This window comes from Engystomops pustulosus, chromosome 7, assembly GCF_040894005.1.
Source record: "Engystomops pustulosus chromosome 7, aEngPut4.maternal, whole genome shotgun sequence".
NCBI classification, from domain to species: Eukaryota; Metazoa; Chordata; class Amphibia; order Anura; family Leptodactylidae; genus Engystomops; species Engystomops pustulosus.
Window position 1 is genome coordinate 53,308,189 of NC_092417.1, and position 22,723 is coordinate 53,330,911.

The 22,723-nt window shown below is 38.3% G+C and overlaps 1 protein-coding gene across 4 annotated transcripts in view; it reads right to left on the bottom strand.

Moving 5' to 3' along the window:
• Positions 1-22,723, bottom strand: part of KIF26A (kinesin family member 26A) — a 103,517-nt gene that overhangs the window by 51,067 nt on the left and 29,727 nt on the right. For 3 of the 4 annotated variants that reach the window (XM_072115908.1, XM_072115909.1, XM_072115912.1), the window contains one exon: positions 10,060-10,575. In XM_072115908.1, coding sequence (XP_071972009.1) covers positions 10,060-10,575 — 516 coding nt within the window. The remainder of the gene's footprint in view (positions 1-10,059; positions 10,576-22,723) is intronic. The other variant, XM_072115910.1, reaches the window with a different exon arrangement.

The window sequence follows — 22,723 nt, forward strand, 5'->3', positions numbered from 1 at the left end:
CCACAAAGACCAGCATCTGGTGAAAAATTAACAAGACCAAGATGTGCGGCCGTAATTTGTGGCCAGTCGTGAAGCACAAAAGATTGATGCCCAGACAGACAGCCAAGTTAAAAACAAAGCAAGTGAATAATGCACTTAAAGAAAATCTATATGTCCCATTGTGTTCTAAAATGACTTCATTAGTAATGGATGGCTAGACCAGCGAGAACAGGCCTTGGGTTGACAGCTCGGAAGTATTTCTGGGTACATGGAAAACTTGTTCAGTCATGTGATGCAAAAGCCAATAACACATCAATTTCTTCCTAACGTGTAATGAAATGTTGGAACAGTAATGTTTAATCACTGGCGAAAAAGAAATAATGGTGAACGTTTGTAAGAGCAAAACAGGCGAACTGTGATTTATCATAATTTCTCTATAAACTATACAAGTCTGATAAAATAAAACCACTGGATACATATACAGAATTGAGGCAGAATGGGAGACAACCGCTCAATTTCACCAAGCACCTTTACTGTTCTTGTGATTGTAATTAAATGAGTTCCTACACAAAAAATATATTTTTTTTTTAATTTCTTAAAACTCTACAGTGTACTGTTACCTAATTATGTAGGAAATTTACAATTGGCAACTGAGTGTTACCGTTTTTCTTTTAAAAAGGCATTCCTGAAAAAGAACGTCATATAGGAGGTGTCCCACCTATTGCCACTTCAACTTATCAGAAGACCATGAGTCTCCAGATAAAGAATGAATAGGGAAACCCTTAAAATAGTCACTAGCTTGTCAACAAATTTGAAAGTACAAGTGCATACAATATAATGTAATATATCTGATCAGAGCAAAGTGCTTCCTTCTTATTCTGCCTCATATCATCCTTCTTATTTGCTTTCTAATCTGTTAAATTGTCAGATTACATAGGGGCTCTAAACCAGAAGAAAGGTAACAGTAAGTCATACCTAAATCTCCTCCCAGCAGCTTTGAGACAACAGCGACTTTGCAGACATAAAAAGCAGAGGAAGACATTTGTCAAAAATGAAGACTGAAAGTCCCATAATGGTGACAGAAACAGTATTACCATAATCTTTACATACTCACACTTGGACACCTATGCCATTGATAGAAGGAGGGGAAATTCAGGTTATGATTGTAGCTTTCCTCAAAGGCACCGTGAACAGGAAGAATTGCATGGTACGGAGCAGGAGTTTCAATAGTTCCAATGATACTCCAACCCTGTCCACACTCTTCCTGTTGTCCCAAGAAGGAGTCCTGGACTGCCTGGGACTTCGGGAATATACCTTGTGTCCTGTCTGGTAAACTCTTTGCTGGGGTGATGTCTCGCCTGCCCACACTTGTGCCACAGGTTTGCCATCACTACACTACGGACTACCAGGGCATTTTTGTTGTAAAAAACTTAAACAAAATATCTGTCATCCCTATCCTATCCCACAGAGCCTATTTAAGGAAGACATTAGCTTATAACACTTTCTGACAGATGTCCTATGCTCAGCTGTACTGTTCTGATACGTGTATGCTGATTATATAAAACAGATAACACATATGGTGAACATATTATGCTAGGACCGTCAACAAGCCAAGAATTTCCTTCCCATAAAACACTTGTGCTCCTTGTGGTTATGTGTCTTTATATGAAGGATTGCAGAATACTCCAGAAATGCAGCTTGATAACAGAGATGTAACCCCATGAATCTTGCCTGTAATGTCATTCATATGTGGTGGTTTGGAAGTGATTATATAGACATGGCTTTTATTAATAATTTTTCAATCCTAAATTGTAGGTACATGTATCAGAGAACCTGTTACTATGTGCAGATTAAAAGTTTGTCCAAGATTATTAGAAAGTGAAGATCATTTCCCTTCATTAGAATGATTCTGACTTGCAACGTGAATCGTGTGTAATACTTCATTTGTCCTGTGGAGGAGCTGCAGGGGAACGTACCATTCCATAAACTACATCTCCCTCCAGAAGGTCTTTGCTTTCTTACTGGGATTGCCTGGGCATCACCATTGAAATAAACATGTATGATATGCTTGATATACCGTATATACTCGAGTATTAACCAAGTTTTTTGGCACAAAAAATGTGCTGGACAAACCGAACCTTGCGCAGACAAGCTGTTTACTGGGGGGCATGGACTGTCATGCTATATACTGGGGGGCATGGGCTGGAAGTCTATATAGTGGGGGGCATGGGCTGGCAGGCTATACATTGGTGGCAGGGGTTGACAAGCTATATACTGGGGTTATGGGCTGGCAGGCTATACACTGGTGGCAGGGGTTGGCTACATACAAGGACAGGGGCTGCAGCCTATATACTGTGGGGTATAGGCTGGCAGGCTAAATACTGGGGAGCAGGGGCTGGCTATATACTGGGGACAGGGGGATGGCTATATACTGGGGGTATGGTTTGGCTGGCTGTATACTGCGAGCAGGCTGGGAGGCAATATACTGGGAAGCAGGGGGCTGACTGGTTATATACTGGATGTAGGCACTGCAGACTATATAATGGGGGGCAGAGGCTGGCTATATACTATGGGCTGGCTATATACTGGGAGGCATGGGATGGAAGTCTATATACAGGGGGGCATGGGCTGGCAGGCTATGTATTGGGGGCAGGGGTTGGCACGCTATATACTGGGATTATGGACTGGCAGGCTATACACTGCAGGCAGGGTTTGGCTACATACTGGGGGCAGGGGCTGGCAGCCTATATACTGTAGGGTATAGGCTGGAAGGCTAAATACTGGACTATATAATGGGGGGGTGCAGAGGCTGGCTATATACTATGTGGCATGGGCTGGCTATATACTGGGGGGCAGGGGACTAGCTAGCTATATACTGGCTAGAGGCTGTGACAAATACATTTCCCACACTAGGCTTATACTCAAGACAATAGGTTTTCCCAGTTTTTGGTCTTAAAATTAGGTACCTCGGCTCATACTCAGGTCGTCTTTATATACAGTATGCATGGTAAGGTCTGTAAGGACATGTGTTGGTCTTTAAAGTGAACCTGTCACAATGAATGTAATTGTTAGATAGCCACGAGTTCCAATAGTCTACGCTATGGTGATTTTAAGAATGCCTTTGTCAGAATTCTGTCCCATAAACAGAAGACCGTTCCTGTCAAACTTGTTGAATGTGTACATCCAGTAAATGATAGCTGTCAAATGACTCCCAACTACAGCCTAAGTGTGGTCAAGAGGGTAAAAGCCAAGAAGAGACCCATCTGGCAGTGGCTTATCTCCTACTAGATCAAAGGATTGGGCATGTTAAAATCCAACATGTCTAATCCTTCCAAGATAACTGTTCTCAGGGATTGTGTGGAGACTGCTATATATATTATGGTCTCAGCTTATCCTGACAAAGATTTTTCGAAAGTCAATGGCAACCTAGACTCCAGATAACCTGGTAGCCACACGTCTCCAAGCCTTCAAACAAGGGAGAACACAGAGAGAAGATGTCTGTCTCCTCATGAAGCCTGCACTGCTGCTGATGAGGGAAGTAGTGGAATGTAAAATGAAGAGGCAATCTGGATAATTGATTTTTATCTTTTCCTCTTTTAGTTCTTTTCCTCCATAAAAGTGATTTCTGTTATCTGACTGAATTGCTTAAAATAACAGTTTGCATAGCTCCCATCCTGCGCTCCTGATTTAAATTTTAAAGTCTAGTCATAAATTATTTATGTACTATTATGTTCAACTGCACTTGGCTCTCAAGGAAAAGGAAAATGATTCTGAAGGAAAAAAATAAAGAGACACTGCCTCTTTTAATCTTCGCTAATGGATGGGAGTTAATTACTTCAGGTTCCTGCAAGCAGTCTCCCAGACATCTCTGACTTCCTAGCCACAAAGAAAGTGAAATCGTACAAAATCATCCTACTAAATTAGTCCATTAAATATAAAAAATAAGAAAAAAAAAAGAAAAAGCTACAATGTTTCAGTAAATGATTATGTGTGGAGCAAACAGCGAAACCTGATAAACCGTAGGATTAGAGATAGATTACTCAAGATATATGCTAGGCAGGTGCCAAAGGGCAACCAGCAATTAGAGGGCCCTGGAAACTTGCAAAATGTTAAATCTCCATCCGGTCATGTTTCAGGACTCAACATCAACTCTTAGAAAATCAGAGAAATTTGAGATTACAATCTTAACGGAAACTCTGTACACCTTTGAGGTCGAGCAAGGACCTTTTCGCCTAAGGAGAGCTTTAAGATAAGTCAAGCACTGCCTGGGGTGGCTTTCTAATGGCATAGGCTAAGATTTGACAAAAGGAATTAAGGTTCAGTGACCGTGTTTTCCTATTGACACGAGTGTGATATACAAAGTGCTAAACCTCAGGCCTCAAAAAGCTATTTCCAGCGTAAATGTCAAAAGGTGTTTGTATCTTTGGTAACAAGAGTAGACTTAACAGAATGATCATGTAATAGATCAAAGAAATGGATCAACTCAGCTGTTTTTGGTTTAGTTAAAGAGGTTTTCCAGGGGAGTATAATAATTTTTCTATAAATTTAGAAAAAAAATTACCTTTACAGTATTTACCTAACAATGCTACTTGCTACCACTTGCTAGTACCCCACTGCTCCATAATATGGTCTCCAGACAGGAAATGGATTCATGGGAGTTTTCAAGCATTTCCTGTCAAGACAGGGTCCAGGAAATTTGGTTCAGCAGAATAGTCAGTGGTCAGTCACATTTATCAACTCTAACCCTTACATCCCAAGTTGGTCTATAATTATTACATGGCCTTGAATACGTCAAATAGGTTGCGGTATACGCTCTGCCAGGTGCTAAATATTGGTATATGTTAATCTGATCAAGCATGTCACGATTATTCTATTATTTTTCTGTTAGAAAAGTGTGGAATTGTACAAAAAAAGTCTCCATATAAAATCTGAGGCATAATTAATATGTAATATTCATAGTAAGAGATCTCCCACGGGCTGTGGCAGAGCTACTGGGTGTTATCTTAAATATTAATAGTGTGACTCCCATAGGGGGAGCTTTTTACTGGAAAGGTGCAAATGGTCCTGCCTAGTTCAGGTTGGTTGATGGAACCTCTGGAGGGATCCCCTCTCTACAAACCCTACAACAAATTAGTTTGTAAGGAATTAAACCAATAATCCTGAAGCAAAGATGGTGGTTATGGTTGTGGTAGTGTTTGGGGCCCTCATACCATAATCTCATTTATTAGCTTTTCTCTAATAGTTCTTAGCTAACATAAGCAGCATTATATGTTTGAAAAGTTGGTTACCCTGCAATTCACAAACTAGACTCAATAACAACCAACCCGCACTCCGAGAACATGAGTGTATAAATTCTACCATGGCTGTTTCATATCTCCAAAGTAAATCTGTATTTCTACAATCAATGAGGCCTTTCTGTTGGTGTTAACAATCTAAATGGGCTACCTCCACTGGCAGCTATAATCCTGTCTGACTTCACACATTGATTCTCAATAACCCGGCTAAATTACCTCATCCTAAATCCTCAGATTTTATTTACATGGTTAATAATCTCTCTATTGATTATTGTGACTGGCTTCTAATTATAAATCCATTATAGGACTCACAATGAAATTAAATCAATGTTCTACATAAATGGAAAAAGAAGACTATAATACACAGACCTATTCACATGATAATGGATCCTTCAGTCAGAAGGTAAATTATTTTCCATAAACGAGGTCACATTAAAAACTACGGTTGTATTTATTCTTTATGTGTGAGGCTAAGCTATCGCAAGTTACATATTAAAAGTTCTACACACTTGGTTCCTTATAACGCTGCTGATACACAGGGACATTTCAATGAAGTTTCCACTACTGACACTTATCTTCCCACACTAAACCCTAAATAATAAATTATTTATCTCTTTATGTAGGCAGATGGTGAAGTCAATGTGTCCTGTTATTTCTATATCTCCTAGGTCTTTAAAGGGAACTTCTCAACAGAAATTGACCTCATAAACCACTAACATTATTCTGTACTGTTGATTATCATGTTCTTTCATGGTCCAATATGGCGAAATCATCTATAAATCCAACTTTAAAGTGAGATGCAAATTGGTTGTATAAAGTCACAAGATAGAGAGCTCACACTGCTGTCAAGCTCAACCCACCTCAGAACATAATGCACCAGGCATCTGTAAAGCTGGTTACTTATGTCGCTGGATGGTGGACTGTCAATTACAGTGCAGGGGGCGTTCTGAGGAAGGGAGAGCTTCACTTCATTGATAAACTCTCTGCCTCTATGACTTTATACAACCATTTTATATCTCACTTCAAAGTTGATTTTCTGGATGATGCCACCAATCTGGGTAAAGAAAGAAACATGATGAGGGAGGTATTGAGCCGCGGAAAAGTATATACAGGCAGTCCCCTACTTAAGAACACCTGACTTACAGACAACCCCTAGTTACAAACAGACCTCTGGATGTTGGTAATTTACTGTACTCTAGTCCCAGGATACAATAAATGGCTATTAAAGGTATCTGCAATTAATCTTTATTGTTAATCCTGGTTCTTATGAAAACCCAACATTTTTAAAATCCAATTGTCACAGAGACCAAAAATATTTAATGTGAAGGAGTTTCAGCTCACCTTCCCATTGAGTTTATTGCCAGGTGTGAAGGGAAACGGCATGGGCCACCTCACTGCTCAGGCATAAAGTATGTCATAGAAAAAGGTCACGGACCAGCCTTAGAATCCAGTTTCACACGTCTTTATTCATCAGTACACCATTAGACAATTCAAAAGTGTCTAATCACACCCTAAATCATGACAAACATATAACTAAATTACCAGTGCAACAAGTTTTAAATGCCCCACCGGTCTGAATAACTCCGCCCAATAGTCTTATATCATTTCCTATGGGTCGTTGAATATTTATAAGATGGGGAGTGGACTGCACGATCTTCTTTTCTCATATGTGCAGTCCATTTGGACTGCACATCTTATGAATATTCAACGACCCATAGGAAATGATGTAAGACTATTGGGTGGAGTTATTCAGACCGGCGCGGCTTTTAAAACTTGTAGCACTGGTAATTTAGTTATATGTTTGTCATGATTAAGGGCGGACATTCGGCCAGAAACGCATATACGCTTTTGAATTGTCTAATGGTGTCCTGCTGAATAAAGATGTGTGAAACTGGATTCTAAGGCTGGACCGTGACCTTTTTCTATCAAAAATATTTGACTGGGGTTACAATTATAAAGTATACAGTTCCTTACATACAAATTCAACTTAGGAATAAACCTACAAAATCTATCTTGTACGTAGCCCGGGGACTGCCTGTACAACATACTGGTAGAGGTGTAATAGGTACATTTCTGGTGAAAGGTTTCCTTAAAATGGTGTTGAATGTGGATATGATCAACAATCACTTTATGGGACTTCACTCCACTGCAGCTATCTAGACGGACAATAGTTGTGACCATGTTAAACAAGCCATACCTACTAGTTTATTTTCCATCCAAACCCACCAATTTCTTTGGGACAGGCTAAGCGCCAATGTGCATGGGGGCTTTCTATCTCTCCCATGACGGCACTTGGAGATAGTGGAGATATAGTGGACTGTTGAAGTTTAATGTTGGATGTTCTGAGAGGGATAAAATACCACCAAAGGTGTCCATCGGTACCTGAATTTACTTTCCCTATTCAGCTAACAGTTATCTAAAGTGTATAGAAAGTCATGGGACTTCTTCCTCCTCTCACAGTGTTTGCAGTCAAAGACAAAGACAGAGGCTAATCAAATCACAGGCATACAGTATGCCAAGAACTTCTACAGTCTTTTTTCTCCTTTAGATATAAAGAGGTAAGGCAGGGGCTAACTTAAATCCATTGTGGTCCCATTATATTATACCATGGCTTTGTGCTAGAGCACTAATATAAACATCACAATGATTATTCATCAGTTTGTCTATTTGTTCACATTAAAGAAACAGCACAATACATTATATTGTACATATATCATCAGTGATACTCTAGATCTTACACTAAATTTTAGACTAAACATTTCTTTGAACAGATAACATCCCAAGTTATGGCAATGCCTTTATTTGCTTAATTAGAAACACAGCCTAGGGCGGTATTACTGCAAAAAAGTGAAATCAATGATCCAAAGCAGAAGATATATGTCTATCTGGGCATATTCCATGCTTTTTATATTTAATTTATCTTAATCCAGATTGTATATTATTGCAGCAGTCACCCAGAGTAGATGGGAGGGGCTGTAGAACTGTGCATTGCAAAGAGCAAAGTGCTCTTTAGGCTCAAGGCCCCCCCGGAGCACTAGAAGGAGATGTAAACCTGAATTAGCTCCCTTATCACTGTCCTGCTGCTACTTACTAAACACGCAAAGGTATGGTAACACCGATCTGCCAGATCTATCCCTAACACTGTCTGCAATTTATTATGGTCCAACCTGATGACATATTCCCTTTAAAGGTGGAAATTCACTTTTAAGAGCTTCTTTAGAAAAGCCCTAAAAGAGTAATAACATTCAAATTTCCATAATAATCTTTAATAAAAAAGGCAATGGTTTTATAATCTTGCAGCATATATTGAAGTTCAGGGACGGACATTTTATTAACTGTATATTGAATTCTACCAACACACAACATTCTCACTTTTTCTTTCACACTTGCACCAATATTATTTTTATTAATATTTTGTTAAAAGTCAACAACAAAGTCATAGCCGGAGCTAAATTGGTCTCTATTTCACTTTGATGTCTTTTTTATATCCCACGGTGGTTGAATTAAGTCGTTCCATGGATATACAAGCGTTACACTGAGGAGTAGTAAGCTATCTGTTTTCATTATATTTTTTATTTATTCCCATGCTTTCCCTGGTTTACATTTGTGGTAAACTGTATATGTTGTATAATCCAAAGGGTCTACAGCGTTCTCTAAAGTCTTCTCTTTCAAATTATAAAAAAAACAATCTATTTTGCTTTCTTGTGAAACGTAGCTTTTTGTATGCATGGTATAAGCACAGGGTACAATAGTATTTAGAAAATATAACTCCGTGCCTCAGCCTTCGTCTATCCAATTTTCAATTTTTAATTTTCATTCAAACAGACTTTCTCCAGTCATCCATTTAAGATATGCAACCTATGACATTACTTATTTCAGCTCATGATTATATGTTCATGCCTACAAATACACAATAAGCTACATTTTTTTACATGCACACGAAGAAGCTTTCCATTTAAAAAAAGTTTTCTTTAAAGTGGACATTCCCTTTAAATGATGGTCCTTTACAACAAATATTTAGCATTTTCAAATTCTCGTGAAAACATATTTCCCTTATGCTAACCATTTAGGCCAGAAACAAGTTATTTTCTGTCACAGTTTCGATATATAATGGAGATATGCATTATATATTGCTACGGATCTGATGTTCTACATTTAATGAGTCCTCGTTTCGGAGAACAATCGCTTTAAAGGGAACCTATTTAATTTGTGGGGAAAGATGCGGTAGTGTATGCTTTTTTAACAATTTAATCCTCTGTTCTTTGTCTCCTTGGGAGTCCAGAAGTGGTCCTACTTGGCAATTGCCATGTATAGACATGATTGTATATACATGATATACATATTGATATACATATATATAGATTTTGATCATATTGATATACATATATATATATATGATTGTATAGACATGATACATGATGTCATATAGGGAGACTGTGCCAACAAAGTTCCATTTAGAAACGCTAACTCAAGAACTCAAGAAAATTATATCAAATCTGATGATATCTTAGCATAAGGGACATGGTCAATCTCATGATCACCAACTAGAAACAGATATTTTGGGTTCAATTTCATCCCTGACATGGATTTGAAGTGTGAGAAATGTACTAATATACCATAGGTCTGTGATCAAATTTTATAACTGTATTTTATAGTTTATATTATAACCTGCAGTAGTTAATTATGATAAAGCTGGTTATTCTGTTACTGAAATTCACGATTTTATTGACGGACAAGGACACAGATGACATAACTACACACATATAGGTGCATTGTGGGTACTCACTTGGCTGGAAGGAGGAAGGAAACTATTCACCCTTGATATGCTCCACATTCCCTCTAGATATTGTTGAGCTTGTATGGTCACTGAGCTCAATGCCCCACCAATGCCGCTGGAACCCACCGTCACTTGTACACTTGAACTTGGAAAACTTCCCTGCCCATGGGGCCATCCAAGTCCTTTCCTTCGCTCTGTCCCAGAAAACATATTTGTAGCTTTTCCAGACTGCCTACCCACCTGCCCTGCAATCATCAGCAATTCCTTCGGCGAGGATACTGAGACCACATTCTGGGGCGAGAGCCTGGGAATGACGGTAGCCACAGGCACTGAAGTTTGGGGACGATCAAGAATATCCGAACACCTGGCTTGATTGATGGTTTGAATCATCTGTACGGCTTCTTGTTTTAGCTGATTCAGGTGTGTTGCACAGACGTCACAGCGACTCTCTCCTTCATTCCTGCTTTTTTGCAGATAGTCAGGCACTTGGAGCTTGTCGAAAATTAAAGCTGAAAATTGGGCATTCTGAAAAAAGTAGATAAAATTAATGAGCTTGGGGGAAAAAAAAGCAAAAAAAATCATTCATTTTACTAAATTGTCTAAAAATAGCTAATATGCAAAGACTTTACGGAAATAACTTTGTCTATGGAGAACACGGCATACAATAACAAGCTTATCTCAGGGACATGGCTTGTCCAGTCAAAGCTTCCTAAGTTCCACACATGCCTTTGTCTATTCCACCTGTTCTTCCATCTGGTATAATACGTGTCTAGCTTGACACACTGCTAACAATCACACTCATTGGAATAAAGAAACCTTTGACACTTGTAGTTGTCAGAAAACCACAATTGACATAACATTCAGACAGTCAATGAACACAAGAGTCTTTCTACGGGAACAACTTGAGTGACAGGGACAGAGGTGTACCCAAACCAACTTGCTGCCTGATATTCCAAATGAAAGGTCTATTGAGACCAAAAAGTTGTAACCACAATCATCAAAATATAGAGCCATGTGACTGTTTTGAAATGCCAGCCAAAAAGTCTACGACGTGGTGAAAAATACCCATCACCTTCACAACACCAGAAATAACTTTGGGAAATTATAGTAGGTTGATTGCCCTCCATTGAAAACCTTTGATGATTCTTCTTTAATATTTATGGGATTTCTACCATGTATAGGGTGATCACACCCAGACAGAAAAAGACAAGGGAAAGTAGGAAGCAATCTTATACAGCTAATTTTGAAACACAATAAAACTTACATAAGACAAGTATACCCTCACACCAGTAATTACAGACCCTATATGAGAACTTTGGAAAATGAATTTCCTCCTGGTGAAAATTAAAAGGGTTATTCCCACAAAGTTTCTTAACTGTACCCAAGATAACAAAATAAGACATTCTTTTATTCAATGTTATTAACAAAAATACAGCATTTCACAGATATAATTCTAACCTGTCTCTATCAGTCCTGGTGTACACAATTTTGGTTGCCCCTGGACCCAACCCTGGATCTCCTGAGTTTAGGGTTGGTAGACATCTTGTGTCTGACACTGCACTGAGCTGAGCTGCTCTCTGCCTTCAGCCCCCATTCTTGCATTCCCCGACCAGCTCACACACAGACACGTACTGACTTTCAAGCAACACAATCACATTGTGAGGATAGTAAAACTACAGACAGATAAGGTCTTTATTCAGCTGAGGGGGTATATAGCAAGGCTGTGTATGTTATGGCTGTGGTAGTAGAGATGGAAATGTCATATGTAATATGCATCTCATGGATCTCATCATCTCTGATCTGTCTCATCTCTTTTTTGATGTGTCAGATACTAGTGAATGTTCAGAAGCTAAATGAAAGTGTATATAAACCTGTACCCTGATAATCTAACCACATTGTCTGCACACAGCACTAGAGGAATCATGAAGTGTCTGCTAGGAGTGATAGGAAACAAACAATAATAAAACAACAATAAAACTGAGTAAAATTGTAAAGTAAGGGGTTAAAAATGATCTTTATTGCGTAAACATCACTAGGGGATTTAAATTTGAGATTTTTCTTTTAAACTCCAGCTCTACCACAAAGCACAACTCTAGTAAAGGCCTAATCAATTTTTAAGGCACCAACAGTTAGGGAAAATGAGACTAGTAATATGTATATGCTTCATTATTTTTATTGAATCATATGGATCCTGTCACTAAACCCCCATGGTCTGCTGGGAGTTGTAGTTTTGCAACAATTACCAGAGATGGAGAACACCACTATAAGTCATGGAAACATGTTCCAACAGTAAAACACAGTTTTTATTTTTTTTCTTATGATCTAGTCGGTATTGAATATGGGCCCCTCAGCTTACATTAGTTCTACCCATCTAGGTACTAAGTCCCCCTACTGTCAGAAAAATGATCTGTATACGCCCAGGCTTCATGCTCTGCTGTCACAGGCCACACATTCCATGAAAACCATTTAAAGCCATTCCATACATTAATAGCAAGGAGGTACACTGATGGATTTATATGGCTTTGAATCCACAAGTAAATATTTCGGTGGGGTCCCTTTGATCTCCACACTGGGCGTACAAAGGATTTTACAGGTCAGCTTAAACTAGTCCAAAGCAAGAATTCTCTCTCCCAGGCTGGAATTTTGATTGGCTATTTGCAGGAGAGCATTTACAGCACTGAACCATTTTTACAAAGACTGGATATATTGTTGTAACCATATTCCTCCTGCAGCTTGCAGATGGACCAGCTGTGCTACAGCGATTACTTTGTGACCCATTCAATGTGACAAAACACCTGGCCGGTAGAAGGGTGTGAAGGTTAAACTAAAGCATGCTCCACTATGTCTCCCAGCGATAACTCAACAGACTTGAAAGCGAAAACTTCAACTATTAAAGTCTCTTTTACTGGCGGATGGTAAACTTGTGTTTCTCACACACCTCTCTTAAAAGGAACATGGATTACAAAGGAGGAAGAAATATATTTTATATAATATTTTACCCAAAGTAATCCCACCAAGTAAGAAGTGGCAAAAACATTACAAATAACCTAATGATAAAACATTCTTATTGTCTGCAGGTTTCTGTACAGGTCCCATAAAGTAAAAAAAAAAAAAAATACTATAGGGATGATGTGGAGTACAAAGTGCATGTATGTAAACATTCAACTTCCTCGCAGCGCCATCACAGAGAAAATGAAGCATTACACTGTATTGATTTAAATCATTGTTATATCAGATCTTACAGAGCAAGATATATTCTTAAGAGCCACTGCAATTTAAAAACCCTAACATAGGAGAGAACAAATAGCATGAACAACCTGAACAAGAGAGCAGTACATGGAGATTGGCCACTCTGGCACAGGAATATTTTATATATCAACAGTGTTCCTCCAGGTAACACTCTTGATCACCAGGGGTTTCCTTATCAACCCATTTACTCCAATAGACCATTGGTGGTGCTCTCATTAGCCCATTCATTAGCCCTGATCTCTATTAGTTGATAATATGTTCACTTCTTTAATGCCATAGATGGAGTTGCCTCATTCTGGACCCCTCCTTTTTAGCCAAAAAAGGAGCTGCAGAAAATCTGTTCCGTTGGATGTCAGGTCTTCACATGCTGGTGGAAGGGGTGCTATATATTTTTGCCCTCAGTTGATTGTGTCCACCCATGTTCTAATTAGGAAAAGGTTAAAGGGGTTGCACTATTTTTGCATTTTATGTCCTGTGATCAGCTGACTGGTGAGGGTCTGACTGCTGGGATGTCTACGATCACAAGAAAGTGGCCACCAGAAATGTGAATAAAGGTGGTCCTGTTCTCACAAATGAGTGGAGTGCCAAAAGAAGCGTAGGTGCTGCCACTGAATTCAATATGCTTATCTTAGCTTTACACTCATTAATGAGAACGGGACCCCCAACAATCCGGGAAAAATTCCTGTGATCAATGGGGACCCACCAGTTGGACCCTCATTAATCAGCTTGTTATCCCTTATCCACAGGTACAAAGTGGGTAAAACACTGTTGACTAACATACACAACAATTATACTGAATATTATGCTTACTGGCCCAGATTTGTCAAAAGTAGTGGAAACTGCCCTATATAATGTGCTGAGTATGCCAGATTATTGAATATTGGCACAGGGTGTTCAATAATTTGGTGTTCCCTACGCTGCTCGGGAACTGTGTACCTTTAACATGTTATACAATCCCTTCGAGTCGCTGTAATAAATAGCGCACGGTCCAAATCGGCACCGGAACACCCTTTTTGGTAGTGAATTTTGTGGCGCAGACACTTTATAAGTACATCTGTAAGCAATTTGCACATTCTTTTCAGTGCAAAGTCAGACAGAAGGGTTGCGCAAACACTTTGAAATATCTCTAGAGATGTCATATGTGGTGTATCCATGAACCAATCCTACCGTGAAAATTCAATGTCTTTCAATAAAAAATCCATCATGAACATTCAGAGAAAAGGAAACTTTTGAGTTATGAAGAAGTGGCAGCGCCATTCTCTACTCACTCAAAGCAGTGACAGCTTTTGATCTTTTTCCACTTTTTTCACCACTTTCTCCAGCGTATAAACCTGTTGTTTCTTCAAAAGGATTTTTATATCCGTCCTTAAATCCCCTCAGACACAAAAATGACTAGAGATCATTTCACACATTCACAGCTTAAATAATAAGACACATGTGGATCTTATACAATGAGTCACTTTGCATATCTGAGAGACATATACTGGTGGTTAATGATGTCATTTCTGAACATCATCCATCAATATGTCGTAGAGAGATGAAGTGATCTCCCCCATTTCATCTAATAAATTAGGATCAGCCTTTCAGCAATATACGTTCTCAATGTGTCAAACCATTTGTTATGGCTCTTGTATTGATGTGGCCAAGGTTTTATATATTTTTTCCTGCTATGTATCAGTTGTCAGTTGAAGATATGTTACTGTTTCTGGACGTTTAGCCATGCAGTTATATCTTACAGTATGTTTAATTTTAACTGTGTCCTTGTTTTATAGTTCCAACATGGTAGACTACTCATGAGATACATAATCCATAGTCCTTTACTTCAGGACTACTTTGGGTATTGTCTTACATTTGTAATTAAGGTTACACGGTGGGGTTTTCCGGTTTTTTTAAACCACTTAGAGGTGAATATCTAAGCCCAGAAAATCAAAGTACTAATAATCCATGTAAATGGAAATTCAATCTATCCTCAGAAAACAGGTATCCTTTTATACTAGTCTACAATATATATAGACATTGCTATCAGACTAGTTCATTGGCTTCCTATAACTAGTAAGATGCTTCAATTTATAGATCATCCATTCGTATAATTATATACTGGAGAAGTATTGATAGTTTATGACCTATTTAAAGGCTCCAACAACAAGCGACACAACTCATAAGTGGGTGAAGTCATCGGAGGAGAATGAATGGGACCGGATGATGACAGATAGAAACAAGGTGTCCAAGTGTTTGGTTACGGGTGATGGCCTTTGTTTGTAGGAGTTACAAGTGGCCATTACATTTATAGGAAGAGGCTATCAGTGGCATTCTGGAAATGACAAGTAGCTAATAAATATGTCACAGCTGTATGTCCTCAGTCTTATTTTCTTAGTAAATGTCCTCTTCAAAGGGTTTGGCTAAAAATAAGCTTGTTTGTGCAGCCATTGTAAAGCAGGCACAGGCCAAATGTTGTTATGACATAGTAATGTGTGGCGTAAGAGAGCATCAAAGATCAGAGAAACTATTTTTTTTTTTAAATTCTACTTTAAGTGGCCATTGAATTGGATTTTTACAGGTAAATCAACAAAAATTAACATATGATGTCAAAGAAAAGTCAACGGAAGGAGGGTGATGAATCCTACTGCAATCATTATAATAGGGCCCCTTCTTATGTGGCAGATGATTTTCGGGGGCTTCTTACACCATGGAAATGTTTCCTACTATGTTCCAGGTTACAATGGGTACAGAAAATATTAAGACCTCTTTAAATTTTACACTCTTTTTTGATCCTACCAATTGGCTGCTATGAAACAAAGAGGGAAAAATTTAAAGGGGTCTGAATACTTTCCGTAATACAGAATAGTATTAGTCAAGGTTGTAGTGTTTCCACTCCTAAAATAAGACTCCTTGCAAAACAGGAAATGATCAAAGGGATACTCTATGCACAAATTGTGTCCATATGGAAATCTATTGCATACAAATTGTTTAGGTTTAGTCCCTTTACGTGGCAAAATCTTAGACACCTCTGCTAGTCCTGGTCTACATCTCATCTCCTACTAAGGGGAAGATCATAGGAGACTATGTGCACTCAGATGCAAGCTGTGTAGTCTAAGGTCTATTAATAATGGAGATGTCATCCAGCCAGAGCTTATCACTCAACAGAATGTATAGAAACAATTAACATAACAATGATATTGTATCTCATTCCTTTCTACTAAGTAACTCAACCCTCCTCCATGTTTAGAGTGTTTTATGAACCTCAATAAGCCTTTTCGTCTCCCATGGAGAAAAGTTAGACAAAACAAGAACATACCCCACAGAGACAGAATTACAGGAAGTTCTACCAAAAACCATTTTCACAGTGCCACACACGGCAGATACATCATCTCTACCGCAGTCTGATAGGACTGCCAGTAATCTCCATAGAAAAAAAACTACACATCTGTTCAAAAAACTCAAGAAAATGGCACCACACAGGAATGTATACATTACATAGCTGCTAAATGTTTCAACACATTTGGCTTTAGAATCAAAGTTAACGAAACTGGAGAAGACTATATGGTGACCTCAGCAACCCCCATAGCTAAATACATGCTGTCAAAATCTATGAAAACGCTCCTGATATCTTGGATAAGCCACATACTGACCATTATCCATTTTGTATCATCTATAGAATGTAACAACACAAGGACGTGTCACCTAACCCTGAAAACTAAAATAGTTCTAACATCATATAGTGCAATGGTCTCCAACTGTGACTCTTCAGCTGCTGTGAAACCACAACTCCCAGCAGGCACTTTTTGTTTCACGTAATGGCTGGAATTACCATATTAGAGTATAGAGACATCTACTTTCAAAAATATTATTAAAACTCCAGAAAAGAATAAAAAAAACTTGAATACAAAAAAATCCCAACATTTCATACCGGAAGAGAATTCAGATGATCCATTTACTGTATTACGAAAAGACCAATAAAGTTTCCAAAAATTAATTATCTTGACACTGATAAGAATTCACTGTGGATTCTTACCTAAGCTTCTGGATGAGATGTGGGAGAATAGGAGCTCATCACAGAGATAAGAACTTCCAGACCATCTGCTATCTGCCTCAGACACTTCCCCGGGAATAATGCATACCTTTGTAACACTATCCTCAAGGAAAAGACTTGTGTCCATTGGGTGTGAAGATAGAATGAAAGCTAAACGTCTAGCAATCACACTCTCTAATTAACTGCTCCAACCTCTCCTATCCTGTAATTCAGGACTTCCCAACGACGGGTTCATTAAAATAAAGGGTGCTGTCTGAATCAACAATTAAAGGGTTAAATGAGGGCTAATGCTCTATTAGGAAGATAACCTGTTATCTCCAATGTGATTCAAATCAGTTGCCTAAACATCAGCCAAAAAAACATTATAGATGGTAAAATAAACATCCCATTTACCAGGATATAGATCCTAAATACATGGTGTACTTTAATGTAACACTGATGAAACATTTTTTTCTAGTAATGATAAAGTAATGTTCTCTTAATTTCTGTAAATTCTTAGCTTATAAAGCACTAGGAAGCGAGAAAAGTTCCAAAAAGCCCAAAATGGATTTCATGGGGCTTGGGGCTGTTACCCAAAGTGGTTAAAGGGAGGGATGAACACGTAATTGTCACATGGGACCAGATGCCTCATAACATATGACAAGCCAGATATACTCAGGGGCCATAGTGCATCAGAGCAGATATATGCTTTTGGGGAGAATAGTCACTTGTCTGGCTTGGGAATCCTACTATACCATATGGTGGCAGGACTCCTAGCATCATATATGGCTATGCTGCTGGGACTCTGGGTCCCTGTGCAATGTTCGGTCTGAAAAGATACGGCCACCACATTATCTGCATTTTATGGCCATCTGAACGACGCCATAGGGTCTACTTTTATGAGACGACTCACACATGACCTATTGGACCCTATTGATGATGCATCATCCTGAGTACTCAAGGGCGTCCACAATCATTTCCTCTGGTGGACCCAAGGATCACCAGTCCCACTGACTACTGCACATATATATATATATACACAATTTAAGCAGAGATAACATACTTGAGTTATTTGACCATGTTCTCACATTAGACACAGTGGGAATAGATGCATGTGCTCATTTAACAGAGATAGGCGTTCTGGACTGTATCACATAGAGCTGCCAAAATTTCTCATAGGTCTGCACTATTTCTGGTCTTCTGTAAGTGGTGCTTCATATAAAGATAAGTTGTCTTAATCTCCATATGCTACAGATGAAGTGAATGTATGATCTAACCCTGAAACTAAAAATATTCACACAAAAGAATAAGAACCATGAAATTTAAATGGAAGATGATTTATTATATGTGAAAGTGATTTTTAAGATCTCTACTTGCCATCAGTGAATGAAAACATGTCTTGTTTACTTTAAGATTTTGCTATTGATAAGGTTATAGTTTGTTACAATTTATCAGTATAAATAGGATCATGCTATGGCTTACTGAGGTTTCCTTTAATTATATATTCACAAGCCAATATCAAGTCTATCATGTGCAGTGGTAACTTACAGAGACACAACTAACTGCTTACTTATCATAGAGTTTGTGTCCCAAAAACATTCCAATGGGTAAACAATGGCTAAACATTTCCAGGGTTAAATATTCAAGTTTGTCTCCAGAGATTAAGGCAATATGACAACTATGTACTAATGAGATCTCACAAGTCCCATGAAGCTCAGACAGGACCCATCCCCTTCCCATTGAAAGTTAAAATAGGAGACCTGTACCTTTATCTCCTAAATGTTATGGGAACGAAGGGTGAAAAAAGAACAAGGTTCACAAAAATAGTATGGTGAACCAACCATGGAGAAGGCTCATTTTTTATTTCTTTAAGAAGCAATTTTACCAGTGATCTATATATTAAGCAGATTATGTAAAACCAGAGATTATAGTGGATCATTGTTCTGAATCCAACTAATAACATTTTTTCTTTTTTGTTCTTTAACCAGAAACATATCAGTCTTTTTGAAAAATGATATATTGTGTACTGGTAACAACATAACTAGACTTGGATCTGTCTATCTAGAAGATGGATCTTCAGAACTATCTATGACCACACTGGATACTAATTTTTAAGATTATTTTTTGTTACTATGCAATGTGATTAATATTGTACTGAATATACAGTCATACAACTGGGCAAATCCTTTCTCTTTAACCTATTAAAGCTTATTGATATGACAGCAGGGGTACCCTGTTCAGGACATAACTCTTAGTCCATACATAGACCTATGGAAACAAGTAATATCATTGGAATGGACGCTGTGTAATTCTACAACTCCTCAATAGTGGCCACTGCAGGAAAAATGTTTATCTGTGTACAACAAAACTGAATCCTTAGATCAGTGGCAATCATAACATATCAAATAACTGTTGATTACGTAGAAAGACCATATATGCATTTTTATTGTAGGGTCTAGAATATCAAAGTTGTTTTGTTCTACTAATATTTAACCTCTCATGTAAATGTATTCAATGTATATATCATATATCATATGATAATATATATATATATATATATATATATATATATATATATATGGAATAAGAAACTCACTTAAACTCCAGAAGTTAGACAAGCCTTGGGGGCAGGATGGTCGTGACTTTGGTTGTACAAATAGACCATTGACCTCAGACCTGAGAAGCCAATAACAGTTTATTTTACAGCCCTGGAATGCCAGAAGCCCGGGAGTAGCTGTTAAATGGGGCTGTTGATTTTTACATGCTTCCAACAATAAAACTCTGTAACAAGTTGCAGCCAACTGTGATCCATAAAAATCCGTGTCATCTTCACTTTTTATTCCACATCCTCATAGTCACCTTTTTTTGTGCAATGGAAACATGTTCAACCATAAAGATGAGTCTGGTCGCAGGAATGCGCCATATTGATGACACAGGAAACAGCACTTATCTGCTTTATTTACAACTAACACCCTGTCACCACCACCACTTCATCCAGATCGTTACAACTTCCCCCCTTCTTATCTCCTCCTCAGGACCCCTGCAGATAGCTGGACACATGCAGTGCAAAAACATTTTCTCTGTAGTCTTTGTACCTCCATTGCCTACTATATAGGATGATGCCATATATAATAAAGGAGAAGATCAACTAGAGGCCACTAGGGATCACTTGCATAGCAAATCCACAAGCAGTTGGACAACCACTCATCCTTGACCATGGATCGAATCTGATTTTGGAGCTCGGTTCCATTCAAGGGAATGAGTCTAAGAGTGATACCTTGCACCACCTGGGAGATGTTGTTAGTTTACAACCATGAAACAGTAGTTTGGCAAAAAAGCATTGATAGGCAAGTAACCAAGGATCGTCCAATCAGATATACTGTAAATGTATACAATGGCTCTCATATGGTAAATTCTTATACAACGATCAGATGAATAACACTTCCATATAATGTTCAAAATAGTAATGCTTTGTAATATATACTGGTAATATGCTGTGTAGTTGTGCCATACAACAAGAATTATACAAAGCCACCACACAGTAACCATACAATTTAATAAATTAGGTCAAGTTTGGACTTGCCCAACAGCAGATCCTATTCTTATGGGTTAGTAATAAAAACAAACTAAACTATATGAATGTTCTATACTTGGTCAGTGCATAGATGGAGGGTAGGCATTACAATCATTTCCTCTGGTAGATACAAGTAAACTGACTTCAATACAGAATAAGGAACTCCAACAGTATTTAAATAGTTGGTGGTAAGACACAGTTAACATTGGTAACGCCCTCCTCAGTAGGAATGGGTGCTAAGTCCTATGTGACCACACAGACTACACAATACTATATCCAAATAACAAAACATCAAAAGGAGAATACTGGTGTCTTTAAGGGTGAATGGTACCTCAAACTCAGCCTTCACACTTCCTACAGTTATAATGTTACACTTAAAGTTACATGAAAAACAGCAAAGTTTTGGGGCGGGGGTTAGGCAGAGCCGCAGTTGAAATCCCTTTTATTACCTAGAATAAAATTAGTTAAGTCAATGATTACCCAGTTATTGTCATCTTCATTTACATCAGAGGCACTGGCAATGAAGAGAAGGGCTTTGACATTCTATATATCATTCCCACTATTATGCAGATGAGTGGTGATAATGATGGGAATGCAAATGAGAAAACTTTTGGAATCCTTTGTTTGCCAATGTACCAGGCAATAGTGGCGCCAGCAGTGATGATGATGATTGGTATGATGATCATTAGGGGTTATATACTAATTATCCCTTATCTGTTGCTTGGTTTATGATGCCGCAAAGCACTAAACATTCTGCCTGATCAGTACCAGCGCCATAATCTGCTTTTATAACCTTTTTAAGATGCTAACGGGATCTGCAGTTTTCTAAACAAACGGTCGTTGGAGGGATGTAAAACAGTGCTTAATCCATTGGCGGGTGCACAGCAATTCATTGCGCTCTTATCTAAGGCATTAAACTCCCACATAGGAGGTTGTTAGCTCTCCAGGTAGTCCATCTCCCCAAACAATATTCTCCATCCCAATTAGGATGACACAGCTTCCGTTTAATTGCTATTGCAGAAATCTATGGGCTGGCAGAGGCATCTAAGGCTTGTCTCTCAATTCCAGAGGAGTCATGACTGGAACATCTGTTTCACAGTATTGCCACAAAAATGCTTGCTTTCTGGAAGGTGTCATCTTAGATCCTTAGGCCTAATTACCGGGAAGGGAGTAGGAAGGGGGAGATGCCCCCCAGCCTACGGGCCCCCAGGTTCAAGGTATTTACAGTCTATCTAATGCTTATTCTCTTTTTCACACCGCCTAAATTCCCTGGGGGTGTCTGGTTTCTAAAAAGAATATATTTGCACAGTCTTGGAACTACACAGGGTTTTGTTAAACAGTTTAAAGGCTCAAGTGCAGACATCTGCCCATAAATGTATGCAGCAGAAGATTACAGAGATGTAACACACAAGCAAACATCATTTTTACATTCTCTTGTTGAAGTTATAATATAGATATATATATAGACATGAGATGATTATTAGATAGATAATGTAGATAGATAGATATATAGATAGATAGATAGATAGATAGATAGATAGATAGATGATAGATAGTAAAGTTGTGATCTCTAGAGTTACTACATCTAAGTTTTTTTATGCAAGAGACACCCAGCCAAAAGGAATAGCCGAAAACAATAATTTCACCAGTTATAAATGAAACATCCTCTAAAAATTCCATTAAAATTTATGAATGAAAAAGTCCAGCAACTTTTACCTATACAAGTTTTGTATAGGAAAATTTTTAACTTGTTTTTATATCAGAATAATGGAAGCCGCCAGAGCAAGTGTGTGTAAAATGTTACAGTCACATTTCAATTTATCAACAAACAGAATGCAATG